Source organism: Bos grunniens, chromosome 23 (genome assembly GCF_055505025.1).
Source record: "Bos grunniens cultivar Pamir isolate PY7600 chromosome 23, Bosgru_T2T1.0, whole genome shotgun sequence".
Classification (NCBI taxonomy): domain Eukaryota; kingdom Metazoa; phylum Chordata; class Mammalia; order Artiodactyla; family Bovidae; genus Bos; species Bos grunniens.
Window position 1 is genome coordinate 12,166,540 of NC_141187.1, and position 16,884 is coordinate 12,183,423.

The window sequence follows — 16,884 nt, forward strand, 5'->3', positions numbered from 1 at the left end:
ACAGGGCAACGAAGCCTGTGTACCACAACTACGGAAGCCTGAGTGCTCTAGAGCCAGTGCTCAGCAACAAGAGAAGCCACGGCCCTGAGAAGCCTGCCCACCACAGCTAGAGAGCCTGTGCTCAGCAACAAAGACCAGGGCAGCCAAAAACAAATTGATTAATTAAAGAGATGACCGATTCCAGCTTCCTACCGTGTGAAGGCCAAGAACTTGGTCCCCGCTCGGTCATTACAATGCAAGGGCTTGACCACCGCAACTGGGCCTGTTTCCCTTCCAACACCCTCCCCTCAGAGTCCTTGCTACAGCAGCTCACTCACGGCTCTGCTTTTGTGAGCTCTCTTGATTTCAAAAGAAGAAACAGACATGGTCTATCTTCTATATATTCAGAGCAGGAAGAGTCCCAGCATCCCACCTCCAAATAAGTACCTCAAGCACATGCATTCGCTGAGGGCACATGGAAGCCATAGTTTTATCTATAGTGAAAAACGCTACTCCAAAGCAGTGTGGTTGCTGTCTATTGTCAGGGGCTATTGTCGTTTAGTCGCAAAGTTGCGTCTGACTCTTGCGACCCCACGGACTGTAGCCCACCAGGCTCCTCTGTCCATGGAATTCTCCAGGCCAGAATACTGGAGTGGGTTGCCATGCCCTCCTCCAGGGGATCTTCTCAACCCAGGGATTGAACCCACGTCTCCTGCATCACAGGCAGATTATTTACCACTGAGCCACCAGGGAAGGCCCATCGAGGGCCTGCTCTGTGCCAGGTACCGTACTAGGTGCTTTTTGTATATCTGATCTCATTTTAATCCTTCCAGCTCCATGAAGTAGGTACTATTACTGTCATTGGTTCAGTTGAGAAAACTGCCAAAAACACAGCTAGAAAGGGAGGAGAACCAAGATTCAGATTGAGGTTGGCCCAACCTTTACCAAACACACCCTGTCTTCCTCTATCCTTCCACAAGCCACCTGCAGCTTTCTTATCTTGCCCAGTCCTCTGAGCGTAGAGTCCATGTGGCTTCCTTCCTGTTATGTGTCCTTAGCACCCAGTGGGTGTGACCACTGGGTGTGCAAGCAGTCACTGCAGAAGTTACTGTGATTCTGTGGACCTGTCAGGAGGGACTGCAGAACTCACATGGCTCTTGGCCTGAGCCCCCGTTACCGAGAGAAGGGAGGCTCTGGCCAAGGACTCTTGAGGGGGGAGAAACGCTGGGAGTGGACTCAGCTCTGGTCGGGACCCAAGCACCCTGCCCTCCCCGAGACATTGTGTGAGCAGGGCCAGGCCTCCAGATTCAGCCCCTCCCGCCCGTCCCAGCCAGGGTGGTGCTTGTGTAGGAAGGACTTTAAATCCAGCTGCCAGACCCCTGAACGGGAGAGGCAGAGAGGACTGGCCACCATGCACGGCTCCGGCAGCCTCCTGGCGTGTCTGCTGCCACCACTGCTACTGCTGGGGGCTGCCCCAGGCCCCGCCGGAGCCCTCAGTGAAGAGGAGAAACATGTGATGGTGGAGCTGCACAACCTCTACCGAACCCAGGTGTCCCCGCCGGCCACCAACATGCTGCAAATGGTGAGTGCAGCCCAGACCCCCGCCAACCCCTTTCGCTCCACAAGTGGCTTCATTCATGAGTGGCTTCATTCATGAGTGGATGAATCCCTCAGATTCATCTCTCCGACACAAACAGGGTCCCTGACGCTGTAGAATTCTCCGGCCCCATAAGCAGTCTCATTATCCAGATGAGGAAACTGAGGCTTAGAGGGACTTGCTGGCCCCTCAGGAGCTTGCAGGTCCCACACCTGGTAAACTGGGCCTAGAAGCCCTGCTTCCCGACCCAGTGACCCCTTCCCAGCACCTCCTAAAATGCACATGCCCCTGGGAGAGGAAACACAGGAAGTTCCTAACACCGGGGTGAAACCATCTTTCAAGTGCCTTCCAAGGAGAGGAGAAGAACAAACAGGCAGCAGGATGGGAACCAGCACCCAGGGTAGGAGGGATGGACTAAGGAGGTGGGGTGAGAACAGGAACCAGGGGCAGAGAAGGCTCTGGATCACACGCGTCAAATTCTGCTCGACCACTCGACAGGCCAGTAACTCAGGGTGAGTCCCTTAACCTGCTGTGCACGCGTGCGTGCTCAGTCGCTTCATTGGTGTCTGACTCCTGGCAACCCCATGGACCATAGCCCACCAGGCTCCTCGGTCCATGGGATTGTCCAGGCAATACTGGAGTGGGTTGCCTTGCCATCCTTCAGGGGATCTTCCCAACCCAAGGATCAAGTCCACATCTCCTGCACTGCCAGCAGATTCTTCACCACTGAGCCACCAGGGAAGGCCCCTTAACCTAGGAAAGATCCTCAATTTCCCATCTACAAAATGAGATCATAATTAGAGCTCTATGTCAACATACGGGCTTCCCTGGTGGCTCAGTGGTACCCCTGGAGGAGGAAATGGCAACCCACTGCCTGGCCGTGGACAGAGGAGCCTGGTGGGCTACAGTGTCCATGGGGTCGCAAAGAGTCCGACACAACTTAGCTACTAAAACAACAACTAATATCAACATGACTGAATCTCAGAGATATCATATTGAATAGGGGGAAGTGAAATCTCAAAAAATATATACATATTCATTTTTTAAGTAGACTAGGGTATATTTACATGAGGTTTAAAAACATGTAAAAAGTACTACTGCATGCTGGTGGAGGACATACGCAGATAGACACACTTACGAATGACAGAAGCCAGATTTGGGGAGGTAGTTACCACTGTCAGAGGGGGAGTTATTTGATGCAGGGTTGGGGGACAGGATGCTCAGGATTAAGAGAGATAAAGTGAGCGATTGACCCCTTTTTCTGCCCCCGGCCGAGGGCTAGACCGGCCCATCTTCTCCAGTCACCCTTAGGTGGGGAGCAGTGTCCAGGGCCCCTTAGGGGGTGCCAAAGAGCAAGGTTGCACCTGTGGGGTCCAAGCCCAGAGTTCTAACATCTCTGTCCAACCTGGTTCCGTGACTCTGGGTGAAGTGACCCTCAAAAGCCTCTGTTTCCTGATCACATGACGCTGGCAACCCCTGCCCTGGGGGTCAGACAGGAAGACCTGTGAGAAAGATCTACAGCTCCGCAGGTGCACACAGTATCCCCCTTCCCAGTTCTGTCAGCCTTGGCAACCGACAGGAGCTGCAGACAACAAATTAGGAGGCCCTGATGCTGGTACCAGGGCTTCCCTGGTGGCTCAGTTGGTAAGGAATCCGCCTGCAATTTGGGAGACCTGGGTTCTATCCCTGGATTGGGAAGATCCCCTAGAGGAGGGCACGGCAACCCACTCCAGTATTCCTGCCTGGAGAATTCCATGGACAGAGGAGCCTGGAGGGCTACAGTTCATGGGATATCAAAGAGTTGGACGTGACTGAGCGACTAAGCACAGCACAGATGCTGGTACCAGCTGTTCCTACAGTTCCCTGATTGAGGCCTGGAACTCACTGTTGGGCCTCGGTTTCCCCGTTGGTAGGTTCCTGATAGCCTACATTCTTGCTGGCTAAGGCTGGGGGCAACAGGCTGGGAACTTCTTTGCAGTCAGAGGTGGACCTCAGGAGTGGGGCAACACTTTCTGAAGCAGTTCAGATACTGACGACATGTGCTGCTGCCTGGTAGGAAGTGGTCTGAGGAAGAGGGTATAAGGCTAGACTGGGACATCAGGCTAAATTTGGGACAAGGTTCAGGCTCAGCTTCAGCAGTGATAAATTCGAGACTCTGGAGTTAGATGGCCTGGGTTCACATTTGACTTTGCCCTTTATTAGCTGTGTGACCTCAGCCAAGTTATGTATCCTCTCTGTGCCCAGCTGTAAGTCAGAGATGACAACACTATAACAGTTCTCGTAGGGTGGGTGTAAGGACAAAATGAGTGACTATGTGTGAAGTACTTAGAACAGTGCCTGGCACACAGTAAGTGCTCAATAAGTGATACAGAAGAGGGAATGGATCCAGGCTGAGTCAGGAAGGTGTCATCATAGACTCCTCTCTCCCTCAGCCTCCAAGTCTAATTATCACCACTTTTACCTCCCAGAAGGCCCAACTGTTCTTGACTAACATCTCCTCTCACCCCTCACCATCTCTTTGACACAATCCTGGTTCAGTGTTTCTTTTCCCATGGACTTCTAGAACAGCCTCTACCTGCTTCCCCAGCCTCTGGCCTTTATAACCAGCATGAAGGTCCGATACATTGGTCTGACCTTGCTAAAAACCCTTCCTTGGCCCCCAGTGGCTCCCTGCTGCCTCCAGCTAAAGCCCCAGCCCCTGAGAGGCCCTGCTCTGGGTGTGTGGTCCTGCCTCCTGCCTCTCCAGCCTGGCCTCCTGCACGCCTTCTTCCTCTGTAACCCAGCAGCTGTCGCCTCCCACCAAGACCTGGTTTCCCCTCTCCACCTCTTGGTTCATGTTTTGCCTCGGCTCACGACGCCTTTCCCCTCTCCACCTGGCAGTGCCTCACTTTTAACACTTAGCTTCACATTTCCTTCTCCATCCTCGTGCATGCATGCTCAGCCGCTCAGTCATGTCCGACTCTTTGTGACCCCATAGGCTGTAGCCCACCAGGCTCCTCTGTCCATGGGATTCTCCAGGCAAGAATCATGGTGTGGGTTGCCATGCCCTCCTCTAGTCTCCATCCTCAGGTTGGGCTAAATGGCCCCCTTTAGTAAAGGTTACGCCATTGCATAGCTGTCAGTTACCACATAGTGGCTAAATTAGTGGTTTATAACACTGAGATCTTGAGATTCCTAGTTCTGACCATCACCCCAGGGCTGGCATAGTGCCCAGGACTGTTGAATGAATGAATGAGTGAATGAATGGACTTGCTTTCAGATGGTGACCAACTGGCTACTGTGGGTGGGTGTTGTGACCCTTGAGCCTCTCCACAAGGGTCTCTGGACAACTGAGAAGCCTTAAGACCCACAGGAGTGACTCTCTAATGGTGGGACTCAAGGCATCCAGTTGGAACAGAAATTACAGCCGAGGTCTGTAGAGGAGCCTGCTTTTTTGAGCAGGGCTGTGTCATAGATGTCAACAGCGGACAGATGTCTGCTGAGCACCTGCTCTATGCTGGCCACCCTGAAGGAGCTTACTACGCTCTAGTCTGGAGCCCCGAAGGTCATCCCAGACACCCTGAGCCTGGACCCCAGCACCAGGCCCCTTTCCCCATCCCTGTTCTCCACCACTCCCCATTTGCGAGAACCTCAGAGACCAGTGACTTGGGACAAAAAATGCCCACAGAGGGGAAGGGGATTCACCTGAAAGTTACAGCGGTAGAGCTATCCAGCTAGGGTTCCCATTCCTGCCCCAGGCAGCTGCTCTTGAGAACCGTGTCGTGTGTTGGGGGAGGAGTGGGTGTGACCACACAGCCCCCTCCCTTCAGGGTCACCCACGCTCTTGGCCCTTTATGGGCCGTCTGGCTCCTGCAGCTGGCAGGGCCCCCAGAGGGTGGAGCGAGAGTTGCTGCCAGGCCATCCATTTCCAGGAGAGGCCAAGAACAAAGTTTAATGGGATCCAGGCTTCCCTCCTCAATCCTTTGGTCAGATGCCTTGTTAATTCCCTCTTCCCACCCACACTGGGCCTGTCGACCCTGCCAGGGACACAAAACCTCTGTAGCCCCCTAACCTGAAATGCCCCCTCCTACCATCTCACCAGAGGTCCCCCCTGGAGAACCCTGCCTTCGGGACTAGACAGCTCTCTGGGCCACCAAAGCTCTGAATCACTTCTCTCAGTGAGCGTCGCACAGAGACACTTCATTTTCTTGGGGAAAGTAGTTGTCTAGTTGACAAGAGAGCAATTGGGAGGGAAGCCTGAAACTAGAAAAGCCATGGAGGCCGGGCTATCCCAAGGGGAGTGAGTGAAAGTGTTAGTCACTCAGTCGAGTCTGACTCTTTGCGACCCCATGGACTGTAGCCCTTCAGGTTCCTCTGTCCATGGACTTCTCCAGGCAAGAATACTGGTTTGGTTTGCCAGGGGATCTTCTTCAGGGGATCCCCTTCTCCAGGGGATCTTCCCAACCCAGGGGTCAAACTCAGGTCTCCTGCATTACAAGAAGATTCTTAACCATCCGAGCCACAGAGAGTGGGAGGTTAAAGGGGAGTGCTGGCCCCTCAGTCAGATTTCTGGTGGGTGGGTAGAGGGAGCAGAATGGCTGAATAAACCACCCAGCCCCAGAACATCTCATTGGACATCTGATGCTTCAGGACAGTTCAGGCAGCCCTGGCAGGGCACCACAACCCACCTTTCATGTAGACAGATATTCATATTAATTAATAATTCCACTGTCAAAAACATCATCCCATTTATTCTTCCCAAAGTCTTATGAGAGTTCAGAAAAGTAGGCAATCTATCTAAAACCAAACAGTTGAGGAATGGTCCCAAGTTTGGCTAATTCCTCCGGACCTGGGGTGCCACCCTCCCACCTCCCCACAGAAGCCCACCGGGCCCAGAATTCTGCTCCAGATCACCGCCAGGAGTCACCCCACAAGGAGGGGAAGGTCTTCCTCCTCCAGAGGGCCCCCCAGGACACCCTCAATCTTCTATCCTCACCCCCACAGAATCGTGGGCACCCTCCCCTCCCCTCTCCCACCCTCCTCTCCCGCCTCCCCTGAGCCCGAGGCGTCCTCACCTCCCTGATCCCTGACCCGCCCTTGCAGAGGTGGGACGAGGAGCTGGCCGCCTTCGCCAAGGCCTACGCGCAGCAGTGCGTGTGGGGCCACAACAAGGAGAGAGGGCGACGCGGAGAGAACCTGTTTGCCATCACGGGCGAGGGGCTGGACGTGCCCTTGGCCATGGAGGAGTGGCACCACGAGCGTGAGCACTACAACCTCAGCGCCATCAGCTGCGCCGCGGGCCAGATGTGCGGCCACTACACGCAGGTGAGGGGCTGGCCGGGAGGGCGGGGCCATGGCAATGGGGCGGGGCCCCACGGCGATGGGCGGAGCCATATGGCAATGGGCGGGGCCCCACGGCAATGGGCGGGGTCACCTCTCCCCTCAGGTAGATCCCAGAAGTCCCTAAGCCCCTGCTTCCATCCTTCATAAGAGTCTTATCTCCATAGCAATTCGGGTGTTGTCCAGGCCCCAACGAAGTTCGGTTTCTCACAAACCATCTTCAGTTGTCTCTTTTGAAAACCTAGGCGGCTCCCGCCCTCTCGGCCTCCTGGTCCTGAAGAGACCTGAATTAAGTGTTCCCGAAGCCTTTCTCCTTGAGGATACTTACTGTGCCAGGCGATCTAAACAATATTGTCCGCTGGCCGAGGCTACACACGGCTCTTTGTCCCAACAGTAAACACATCCCTCTTTTCTCCTGTCCCTCTCTCACTGTCCATCTTTTGTCATTTCTCAGTGTGTCCAAGTTGCTCCTCCTCATCTGCCAGGGATTGATAAAGCAAATACACAATCTTAATTTTGTCTTTAAAAACGACATGCAAAATAAGAGAATCAGTTCAGTTGCTCAGTCATGTCTGACCCTTTGTGACCCCATGGACTGCAGCAGGCCTGGCTTCCCTGTCCATCACCAACTCCTGGAGCTTGCTCAAACTCATGTCCATCGAGTCAGTGATGCCCTCCAACCATCTCATCCTCTGTCCTGCCTTCAATCTTTTCCAGCATCAGGGTCTTTTCCAATGAGTCAGTTCTTCCATCAGGTGGCCAAAGTACTTGTAGCTTCAGCCTCAGCATCAGTCCTTCCAGTGAATATCCAGGACTGATTTCCTTTAGGATTGACTGGTTGGATTTCCTTGCAGTCCAAGGGACTTTCAAGAGTCTTCTCAAACACCATAGTTCAAAAGCATCAATTTTTTGCGCTCAGCTTTCTTTAAGGTCCAACTCTTACATCCATGCATGACTACTGGAAAGATCAAAGCTTTGACTAGACTGACCTTTGTCAGCAAAGTAATGCCTCTGCTTTTTGATATGCTGTCTAGGATGGTCATAGCTTTTCTTCCAAGGAGCAAGCGTCTTAATTTCATGCTAAAAAAAAAAATTTCATGGCTGTAGTCACCATCTGCAGCCATGATTTTGAAGCCCAAGAAAATAAAGTCTGTCACTGTTTCCATTGTTTCCCCATCTATTTGCCATGAAGTGATGGGATCGGATGCCATGATCTTAGCTTTTTGAATGTTGTTTTAAGCTAGCTTCTAACAATTTTAAAATAAGAGAATAATAATAAATAAATAAAAATTTAAATAAGAGAATACATGGTCACAGAGTGAAGGTTTCAGAGAGCCTTCTGAGAGCATTTCCTGACTCTTGCAATCACTCATTGCTTTACTGCATTTTGAAAGTTTGCATTTGCGAACAAGGGGTGTAGGGGTGTGTAGAGGAATTAACATTAGTGTTATTGAATTCTTTTTTTTCCTCCTCCCAATGCTCTTTTGTTGTTCAAACAATAACACGACAAATTTTTTAAAAAGGAAAAGGAAACGAACCAGCCACCTTCCCACCCATATCCACCAGTTCCACTTTCCAGTGTTTCTTTTGGGTGGTATTTTTAGTGCTGATCTTTAGGGAAGGAAATCCCAACATCACCCATCCAGATCAGGAAGTTGTGAAACCCCAGCCCTCCCTGCCCTCTTCCCCTCTCACATGCCCATACATGCAGGAACTGTTGGCAGAACCAGCAGGAGAGGACCGCCCCGCCTCCACCCCTGTGTTCTCTCAGGCATCTGCACTCTGGGGTCATTTCTGCCTGGCAGATGCTCAACAGTGGTACCTAGGGAACTCTCAGCTGAGTCAAGCCGCAAGACCCCGATCCTGGGAAGTTGTTCACAGTTAACAGTGAGAGCCTGATCTTACCGCACAAATGAAACAAAACCAACCAAACAAAAACTGACTTCAGATTGAGTGACTCCTGGGCAGACTGAAATTAGAAATAGCAAAGGGAGGCTATATTGGCTTGTTTCAGCCAGTGGCAGTGCAAAAGCTTGTTTTGATTTGTTGCTAATGTTTAAGATTCTCCTGTTTAAGATTCACCCGTTTAAGATTCATTCCTTTGTTACATCCCTTATTTAAAATGTAAGGGACTCTAGGAAGAGCCCTCAGGAAGAATTCATGAGGGTCTGTCAAAGGGGAAGGTTTTCAGAGGGATAGAGTCCTGGTGAAATAGTGTGTGTGGTTGGTTGAGAGGAGACTGCTTGGGACATTTTTGTCCTGAAGCTGTGTGTCCTCAGGAATCTGGCTCTTACATATAAGGTTCCTCCTCTCTCACGCATGGAAGGCTGATGTAGAGAGACGCTAGCTAGGAACCATCTTGCCCAGGCTTAACTGTTGGGTTTGCCTTCCTTCAGGTGGTCTGGGCCAAAACAGAGAGGATTGGCTGTGGCTCCCACTTCTGTGAGAAGCTCCAGGGTGTTGAGGAGACCAACATCCACTTGCTGGTTTGCAACTATGAGCCCCCGTGAGTGGGGTAGGGAGCCCTGGGGGAAGGGGTGGGCAAGAGCCAAGGGGAAGGCCGGGCTGGACACAGTCTCAGGAAGAGGAAGCGGGCCGATCTGGGGCCCATCTCCTGGGGAGCTATGAGGGCACCAATGGAGTCTGCTCTCATCGGTCCAGCAAGTTAGTTCAGGCTGAGTAAGACCCAGGGAGCACTTCTAGACAAGGCGTGTGTATGAGGGATAGGGTCAGGGTTGGCTGGGACCCTGCCCCCAGCATTCTCCTCACCTCCTGCAGGGGGAACGTGAAGGGCCAGAGGCCCTACCAAGAGGGGACTCCGTGCTCCCAATGTCCCTTGGGCTACCACTGCAAAAACTCCCTTTGTGGTGAGTCCGGTTGGGGTGGGGAGGCGTGGCACAGGGGGAAGGAAGGTGAGGCAGGGGACACCCACTGGATGGTCTAGAGCCTCTTGCAGCTCCAGAACAGCTGTGTGGGCCATGGGAGGAACCCTCAGCGGCCCCAACGCGTCCAGGTTTCCAAGGCCACTTGGCCTGCTTTGCCCTCCTTGCATAGCTACTTTGGTGCCCTGGCATTCCAAGGGACCAACTTCCTACCCTCCAAGCAGAGGGTGGAGGAGTCGGGGGCTCCCTGAGCAAGTGCAGGGGTTGGGGTGTGTGGCCAGATGGGTGGTCAGAGGGACCAGGGCCTGAGATGCAATGGGTGTGCTAGGAACAGTAATCCAGCTGAAGTCCCCTGTAGAAGTGGAAGCACGAGTGTGGAGAGGGGAAGACTTGGACAAGGAGGTGGATGAAGGGGCAAATGTCAATCACAAGAAACAACGAGGGACATATTTGCTGGAGAGGGTGCACGTGTGCGTGCGTGCGTGTGTGTCTTCACAGTACATTTGGTCTCCTCATCTTGATCGCGGTGGGGTGAGAAATGCAGGATCCTGTTTGCAGCACTAATGCCAGGCCTTGGCTCTCTTCTCAGAACCCATCAGAGGCCCAGAAGAGGCTCAGGATTTGTCTTCCCTGGTACCTGAGGCCCCATCTTCCCTAGCAACAGAAGCCTCAAGCTCTAGGAGAGAGGGGATTGATTCTTCCTTAGCAACAGAACCTCCACCCTTCTTGGTAACAGAGGTCTCAGGCTCCCTGGCAACAAAGGTTCTATCTTCTGTAGAAACCAAGGCCCCATCTTCCTTAGTAACGGAAGACTCCCCTTCCATGGCAACAAAGACTCCACTTTCCTTAGCAACTAAGGTCCCTTCTGTTTTGGCCACTCACAGCCTGCTCTCCTTGGATAAGAGGCCAGCTACCCTCCTCCCCAAATCAACCCATGATCCCATCCCCAAATCAGCAGACAAAGAGGCCAGCAGTACAAGAATGCCTTCCAGGATCCCAGAGAGTTCTCTGCACCCCAAGATATCCTTGATGGGGACACGGGAGCCGCTACCCCTCTCCCAGGAGGAGGGTGAGGCTGAGGCCGAGTTGGCTCATTGCAGTGAGATCTTGGCCTCAGTCTTTCCAGCCCAGGAGAAGCCAGGTGAGCTGCAGACCACGCTGAAGCACAAAGGGCACTCCTCCTCCAAGTCCCTGTCCAACTCCCCCAGCGCCTCTGCCACCGCCAATGCCGTGGGTGGGCGCACCCTGGCCTTGCAGTCCTCCTTGCCAGGTAAGGCCTGTGGAGCCCATCCTACCTCCCCTCGGAGCTGCAGAATGTCAGCACCCTGCTCGAGCATAGGCGGTGTGGGCAAGGCGGGGCGTGCACCCCCCGAGTAAGAGCTTCCTCCCTGGCCGCTGGGTCCCCATGTGTGTGCCAGGTAGGGTGGGCATGAGGGTGGGGAGAGATGTCCAGACTGAGGCCAAGCCTCTCCCTTCCTGCAGATTCAGAGGGCCCTGGAAAGCATGGCTTCAGGTCAGGGTCAAATGCGAGCCCTGGGCACGTCGGGGGCCTCCTCCTGGGACTGCTGCTACTGCTTCCCCTGGTGTTGGCTGGAATCTTCTGAAGGGGTCATCACTCAAAGGCAAGGCCTCACAGGGGGATCCCTCACCTCTGGATTGTTTTCTTCCAATAAGAGACCACAGTTTCCTGGGAGGTCCTCTCTGGGACCCAGCAACCCTCCTTCACCCCAGCCAGACCCCAGGCCAGAGGCCTTGTGCCCACAGGAGGCCTCTACAGGGCCGACCCATGGCACTGCCCCACGAGCGCCTCTGCCTCTGGGGAGGTGCACCCCTTAGCCAGCTGCAGGTGGCTCTGAGCACGTTCCTGTGGCCTCTGGGACCAGCTCTCCAGGTGTCCTGTGGTCACAGTCCCGCTCTTCCGGGAACAGAAGGTCTCAGGGCTTCCCAAGGACCCCTCGACCCCTTCCAGTCCCCTGGCCTCTTCCTTGGGCCATCAGAGCCTGGACCTGTTCCCAGGAGTGCTTCCTACCTTTTCCAGGTGAAGAGGTCAGCCGCCTCCAGCCATCTCCCCTACCTGTCCCCAGCCCTCCCCAAATGAGACGCTTCGTGGCCAAAGTCCCTCTGGAAGGGAAAGGCTGTGGGGCATCTGTCTGATCCACATCCACAGACCTCTCTAGGGGCACAGGGCCTGGCCGCTGTGAGCTCAGGTTGCTGCCCGCTGACTGCACGCATCACCTGGGCCCCTCTGGTTCCTCTCTTCTCAGTCTGGGGGTGGGGTGGGGGGGTGAGGATTCCAGGGAGGTCTCTGCCTGCCTTGGCCTTGGGTTGTCTGCTGAGGCAAGATAAGGGTTCTCCCTGAATGTCCCCCTCCCTGAACTTGCCTGTTTAGCTGGCAGTGGCTGCTGAGGGGCAGATGAAGGACAAGCCCCATCTGTGAGGGGTTCTACAGGAGGGTAGGGAGCAGGGACCAGGGAAGGGAGGTGGCCCCTGACTCCGGAATAAAAGCCTGTGTATGAGCACCAGTCTCCGTGCTTGTGAAGGGTGGGGGGCAGGGGAGGGCTCGCTGGGGGGCCCTGGGAGACCCACAACAACCGTTCCCTCTTCTTCACACCCCGTCGCCCTCAAACACTCCATTGAGTTCTTTGAAGCACTTTTCCTTTCCAACTGCACACCCCCTCCAACAAAAAAAATCTTCAGGTAGCCGGCAGGAGGCAGACAGGGCCAAAGGGAGGCCAAGGGTGCTGGGCTGACTCTCCCGGGAGTGGTGGAGCCACTTGGGTTCCTGACCCAAGATGGGAGCAGCACACCACCTCTTCTCAGGGGGTGCTGCTGCCCAGGCCCATCCTGGACGCAAGGTCAGCAACGTACCTCAGGGATGGCTGGGCCAACCCCTGGGACACGGAGGGGTCCTGAGAAAGGGCTCTGGAGTCCCAGACACCTGCCTCCCCCTGACACTGCCCCAGGAAAGCACAGGAGCACAGGATTGTCCAGAAGTGCTGTAGGGCAGCAGACCACAAATGTGTGTGTGCATAGAGCTCACAATGGTGGGTGAGGGCAGCTCGGGAACCCAACTGGGGCTGGAGGGGAGGGGCGGGCAACTGGCTCCAGGCAAAGCTGGGCTATGAACAGTTAAACAGGAAATCAGTCCAGAGCTGCACACTGCATGTGTGTATGTATCTGTGTGTATACATACATATATTTATATGATATCTATATACATACACACATATGTGATATATATGATTAAGGAATAACTCATAGAACATAAAATTCACTGATTTATAGTTATCACTCAATGGTTTTTAGTATATTCACAGGGTAATGCCAACTATCACAATTTTAGAACATTTTTATCACCTCAAACAAAAACCCCATACCTGTCAAGGGTCCCTTTCTCCTTTCCTCCACCCGCCAGCCCCTGCCCTAAACAACCACTCATCTATTGTCTCTATGGATTTGTCTATTCTGACGTTTTGTATAAAGAGAATCATAGAATATGTGGGCTTTTGTATCTGGCTCCTTACACTTAGTATATGTTCAAGGTTCATCCATGTTGTAGCATGAAACAGTACTGTATTCCTTCTGATTTTACCAAGTAATATTCCTTTATGTGAAATATAACTTCATCCATTCATCAACTGGTAGACGCTGGGTGTGTTCTACAATTGGCGATTGTAAATGCTGCTGCTGTAAACATTCATATCAAAGTTTTGGAATGGCCATACGTCTTCATTTCTCTTGGATACGTACTAGGAGTGGTACCATACGGTTAACTCTGGTCATATAGTAACTCTGTGTTTAATTCTTTCAGGTACTGCCAAAGACTACTTTCCAAAGTGACTGCACCATTTTACAATCCCACCAGCAATGTACAAGGGTTTCAATTTCTCCACATTACCAACACTTGTCTTTTTTGATTATAGCCATCATAGCAAGCATGAAGTAGTATCTTGCTGTGGTTTTCATTTTCATCTCCCTGATGGCTAATGACGTTGAGCATCTTTCCATGTGCTTAGTGGCCATCTGTGTATTTTTCTTTGGAGAAACGTCTACTCAAGTCTTTTGCTCATTTTTTAACTGGAGTATTTGAGTTATAGGGATTTCCTTATATATTCTAGATCCAAGTCCCCTATCAGATAAATGATTTGCAAACATTTTTTCTTATTCTATGGGTTGTCTTGTCTTGATGATATCCTTCAAACATAAAAGTTGCTCATTTTGATGACTTCTGACATCAATGTTTTTGTTATTTGCACTTTTGGTGTATATCTAAGAAACCCTTGCCTAATCCAAGGTCATAGAGATTTATGCCTATGTTTTAAGAGTTTTATAGTTAATTGTGTGAATTAAAATGTAAATGTTTATTTCTAGACTCTCAATCATATTCCATTGATTTACGTATTTGTCTTTATGCTATTACCTACCACACCATCTTCATTACTATCGTATTGCAGTTAAGTTTTGAAATTGGTAAATGTAAGTCCTCCAACTTTGATTTTTTTTTTTTTTTTCAAGATTGTTTAGGCTATTCTACATCCCTTGAATTTCCATATAAGTTTTAGGACCAGCTTGTCAAATTTCTGCAAAATTTTTATAGGGATTATGTAATCCATCATTTTAGCAATGTTAAGGCTTCCAATCCAAGAACATGTGATGTCTCTCCATTTATTTAGGTTTTCTTTACTTTCTTTCAACAATGTTTTATAGTTTTCAAAATAAAAATTTTGTAATTCTTTTGTTAAATGTGTTTGTTTTTATGCTGTTGTAAATGAGACTGTTTCATTAATTTCATTTTATTCTGATTACAAGCATATAGAAATACAATCAACTTTATATACCACAACCTTGTTGAATTCATTTATTAGTTATAACAGCATTTTTAGTGGCTTCCTTAGATTTCCTATATACACGATCATGTCATCTGCAGAGCTTTACTTCTGCCTTCTAACCCAGATAACTTTTCATTTTCTTGCCTAACTGCCCTGGCTAGACCCTCTAGTACAATGTCAAGTAATGGTAAGAACAGTCTTTTCTTATTCCTGATCTTAATGGGGAAAACATTTCACCATTTGGTAAAATATTAACCATGGGTTTTTTCATAGATGCCATTTATCAGGTTGGGGAAGCTCTCTTCTTAGGTTTTTGAATGTTTTCATCATGAACAGATGTTGAATTTTGTTAAACACTGTGCCTATTGACACGATCATGTGGTTTTGTTCCTTCTATGGTGAGAATGTGTGACACTAATTGATTTCCAGAGGCTGACCCTGCTTGCCTTCCTGAGGCGGGAAGGGCATCTCTGCTTTCGTGAGCCTGTTTTCTCAAGCTAGCCCCAAGTCCTGTGAGGCGTTCAGCTGAGGCAGCCTCAGGGCAGAGCCAGCAGATGGAGGGCTAAGCCACCCTCCTCCGTTTTGGGGTGGGATCGGCTGGCCTCCCGCCAATAAACAGCGCCTGTGTCCACAGCCTTCAGGAAACCTGTCACGTCAGGGACCTCTTTGGAGATTTTTGGGAAGTAACTGAAGCCAAGAGATGGTATCCTAGAGTAGACAGGCAGGGCTGTGACAACTGGCCAGGAGTAGGGGTGGCAGGGAAAGGGGCTGAGGTGAGAACGGGAGGGCATGTTCCAAGAGAGGGGTAAGGCAGTCTCGCACCCTGAGACCCTGGGGACCAGAGCGGGGTGGGTCTACTCCTATGCACTGCTGCAGGACTCCCAGACGTCTGCGCACAGCCACGGGCTCCAGTGGCGCCCTGCACACACCGCCACCGCCTTTACATGGGATGTGGGCTTCATCACAAGGGGTCCCGAGAGGCCCGTCAGGGGACCTTCTCGCTTTGTCCACTGGAATTAGGTTTTCCAGGAGGGGAGGGAGGTGTCCACAAGGATTTTCCCACTCCCATCACCCCTCCTTTTGCAGACAGCTCCGCCCTCCCCCACCCCAGTTCAATCCACTCTCTTTTCTCAGATCAGGACCTTGTCACTCTAGTTTTCAGGACAGGGAGAAACATGCCAGGTGCTATGGCGGGTTAGGGGAGCGGGTGGCAGGGGAGGATTCTATCCTCAAAGAATGAAAGGTCCAGGAAACAAAGGGCACATTTAACATATACAATACGTGCACCTGAATACTGAACTGAAAATGGTTAGCAACTGCTCAACTAAAAACTGAGATGGAGTATCACCGGTGATTTTCTTGCCATTTCTGCATGTGAAAGATAACCTGGGAAATGTAGTCGAGAGCCTGAAATTCAGCGATCCCAGGGTATTGCCCGGGAATGGCACTGCCTCTCCTCAAAGTGACTCGCCAGGCCCCCCAGGCTGGCTCTTTACCTCGGTGGCTTCTCCAAACACCTGGGAGGCGGCAGCTGCCAGAGGGAGGGGTTCTTAGGACTAGCTGAGCTCGGACTCGAAACTGGGGGCCCACAGGAAGCAATTAATCCAAGAACAGGACTTGAGGATGGAGCAACGGGAAGAACAGTTACCCCGGGGCAGTGGTCAGTGCCAGGGGAAGCCATGCTGGGCTAGAGAAAGATCACGTGCTGTGTGGCAGACCCGCCTCTGAAGGGTCTTCCTTCTCTACAGAATCCATGCCAGCGAGCCCTGGCCCACTCGCCTTGCCATTTGCTTTCCCTCCCGGCCACTTCGGTTATCTGAGCTTGAGTGTAAGATCTTAGTGACCCCCCAACCAATGTACATTTACAGGACACCTGCACAGGCACGCTCCCGTGTTCCGGGGAACAAGGATATGTGAAGCGAACTACGGCAAAAGCATTCCAGGGCCGTCCCTGGGCAGGACCCAGCCACACCGTGAGGAAATATGACCTAAGTCCCAAACCCCAACTCCCGAAGCCCGCTCCCCTAGGGCAGGGGCAGAGAACACTTGGGGAAACCAGCTGGCCCTCAGTTGGTATTACCACCCCATCAGCTGGAAGCCTACAGTCTCCAGGGACCAGCATGTTCCATCTGTAAGTTTTGCCTGTTTATAGACCCTGGTGTTCGGCAGAAGTAAATGGAGGGAGCTTTGCCTTTTCTAGAGAAGGCCAAGCTCGGTGCTGCAGCTAGGCTGCCTACCCCTTCTGCTGTACCCACATGACTGCTACCCCAACCAACTT

At 51.9% G+C, this 16,884-nt stretch overlaps 1 protein-coding gene across 5 annotated transcripts; it reads left to right on the plus strand.

Moving 5' to 3' along the window:
* Window positions 1-1,367: 1,367 nt before the first annotated feature.
* Window positions 1,368-14,620, plus strand: PI16 (peptidase inhibitor 16). 5 transcript variants are annotated; one of them, XM_086371433.1, is made up of 7 exons: window positions 1,368-1,561; window positions 6,659-6,880; window positions 9,292-9,401; window positions 9,674-9,762; window positions 10,367-11,047; window positions 11,260-11,399; window positions 13,589-14,620. In XM_086371433.1, the coding sequence occupies exons 1-6, from the start codon at window positions 1,391-1,393 to the stop codon at window positions 11,379-11,381; spliced, it is 1,395 nt and encodes a 464-aa protein (XP_086227559.1). In that variant the 5' UTR covers window positions 1,368-1,390; the 3' UTR covers window positions 11,382-11,399; window positions 13,589-14,620. The 5 variants fall into 5 exon arrangements, with proteins under 5 accessions (XP_086227559.1, XP_086227561.1, XP_086227560.1 ...); XM_086371435.1 differs by having other exon boundaries at window positions 10,367-10,918; XM_086371434.1 differs by lacking the exon at window positions 13,589-14,620 and adding an exon at window positions 11,816-12,296.
* Window positions 14,621-16,884: the final 2,264 nt, after the last annotated feature.

Excerpts from the sequence above, each read along its gene's own strand:
- PI16 (XM_086371433.1), top strand. The coding sequence starts at position 1,391 with ATGCACGGCTCCGGCAGCCTCCTGGCGTGTCTGCTGCCACCACTGCTA. Across the intron at positions 9,402-9,673 it reads GTTTGCAACTATGAGCCCCC|GGGGAACGTGAAGGGCCAGA; the intron begins GTGAGTGGGGTA and ends CACCTCCTGCAG. Across the intron at positions 11,048-11,259 it reads CTTGCAGTCCTCCTTGCCAG|ATTCAGAGGGCCCTGGAAAG; the intron begins GTAAGGCCTGTG and ends CCCTTCCTGCAG.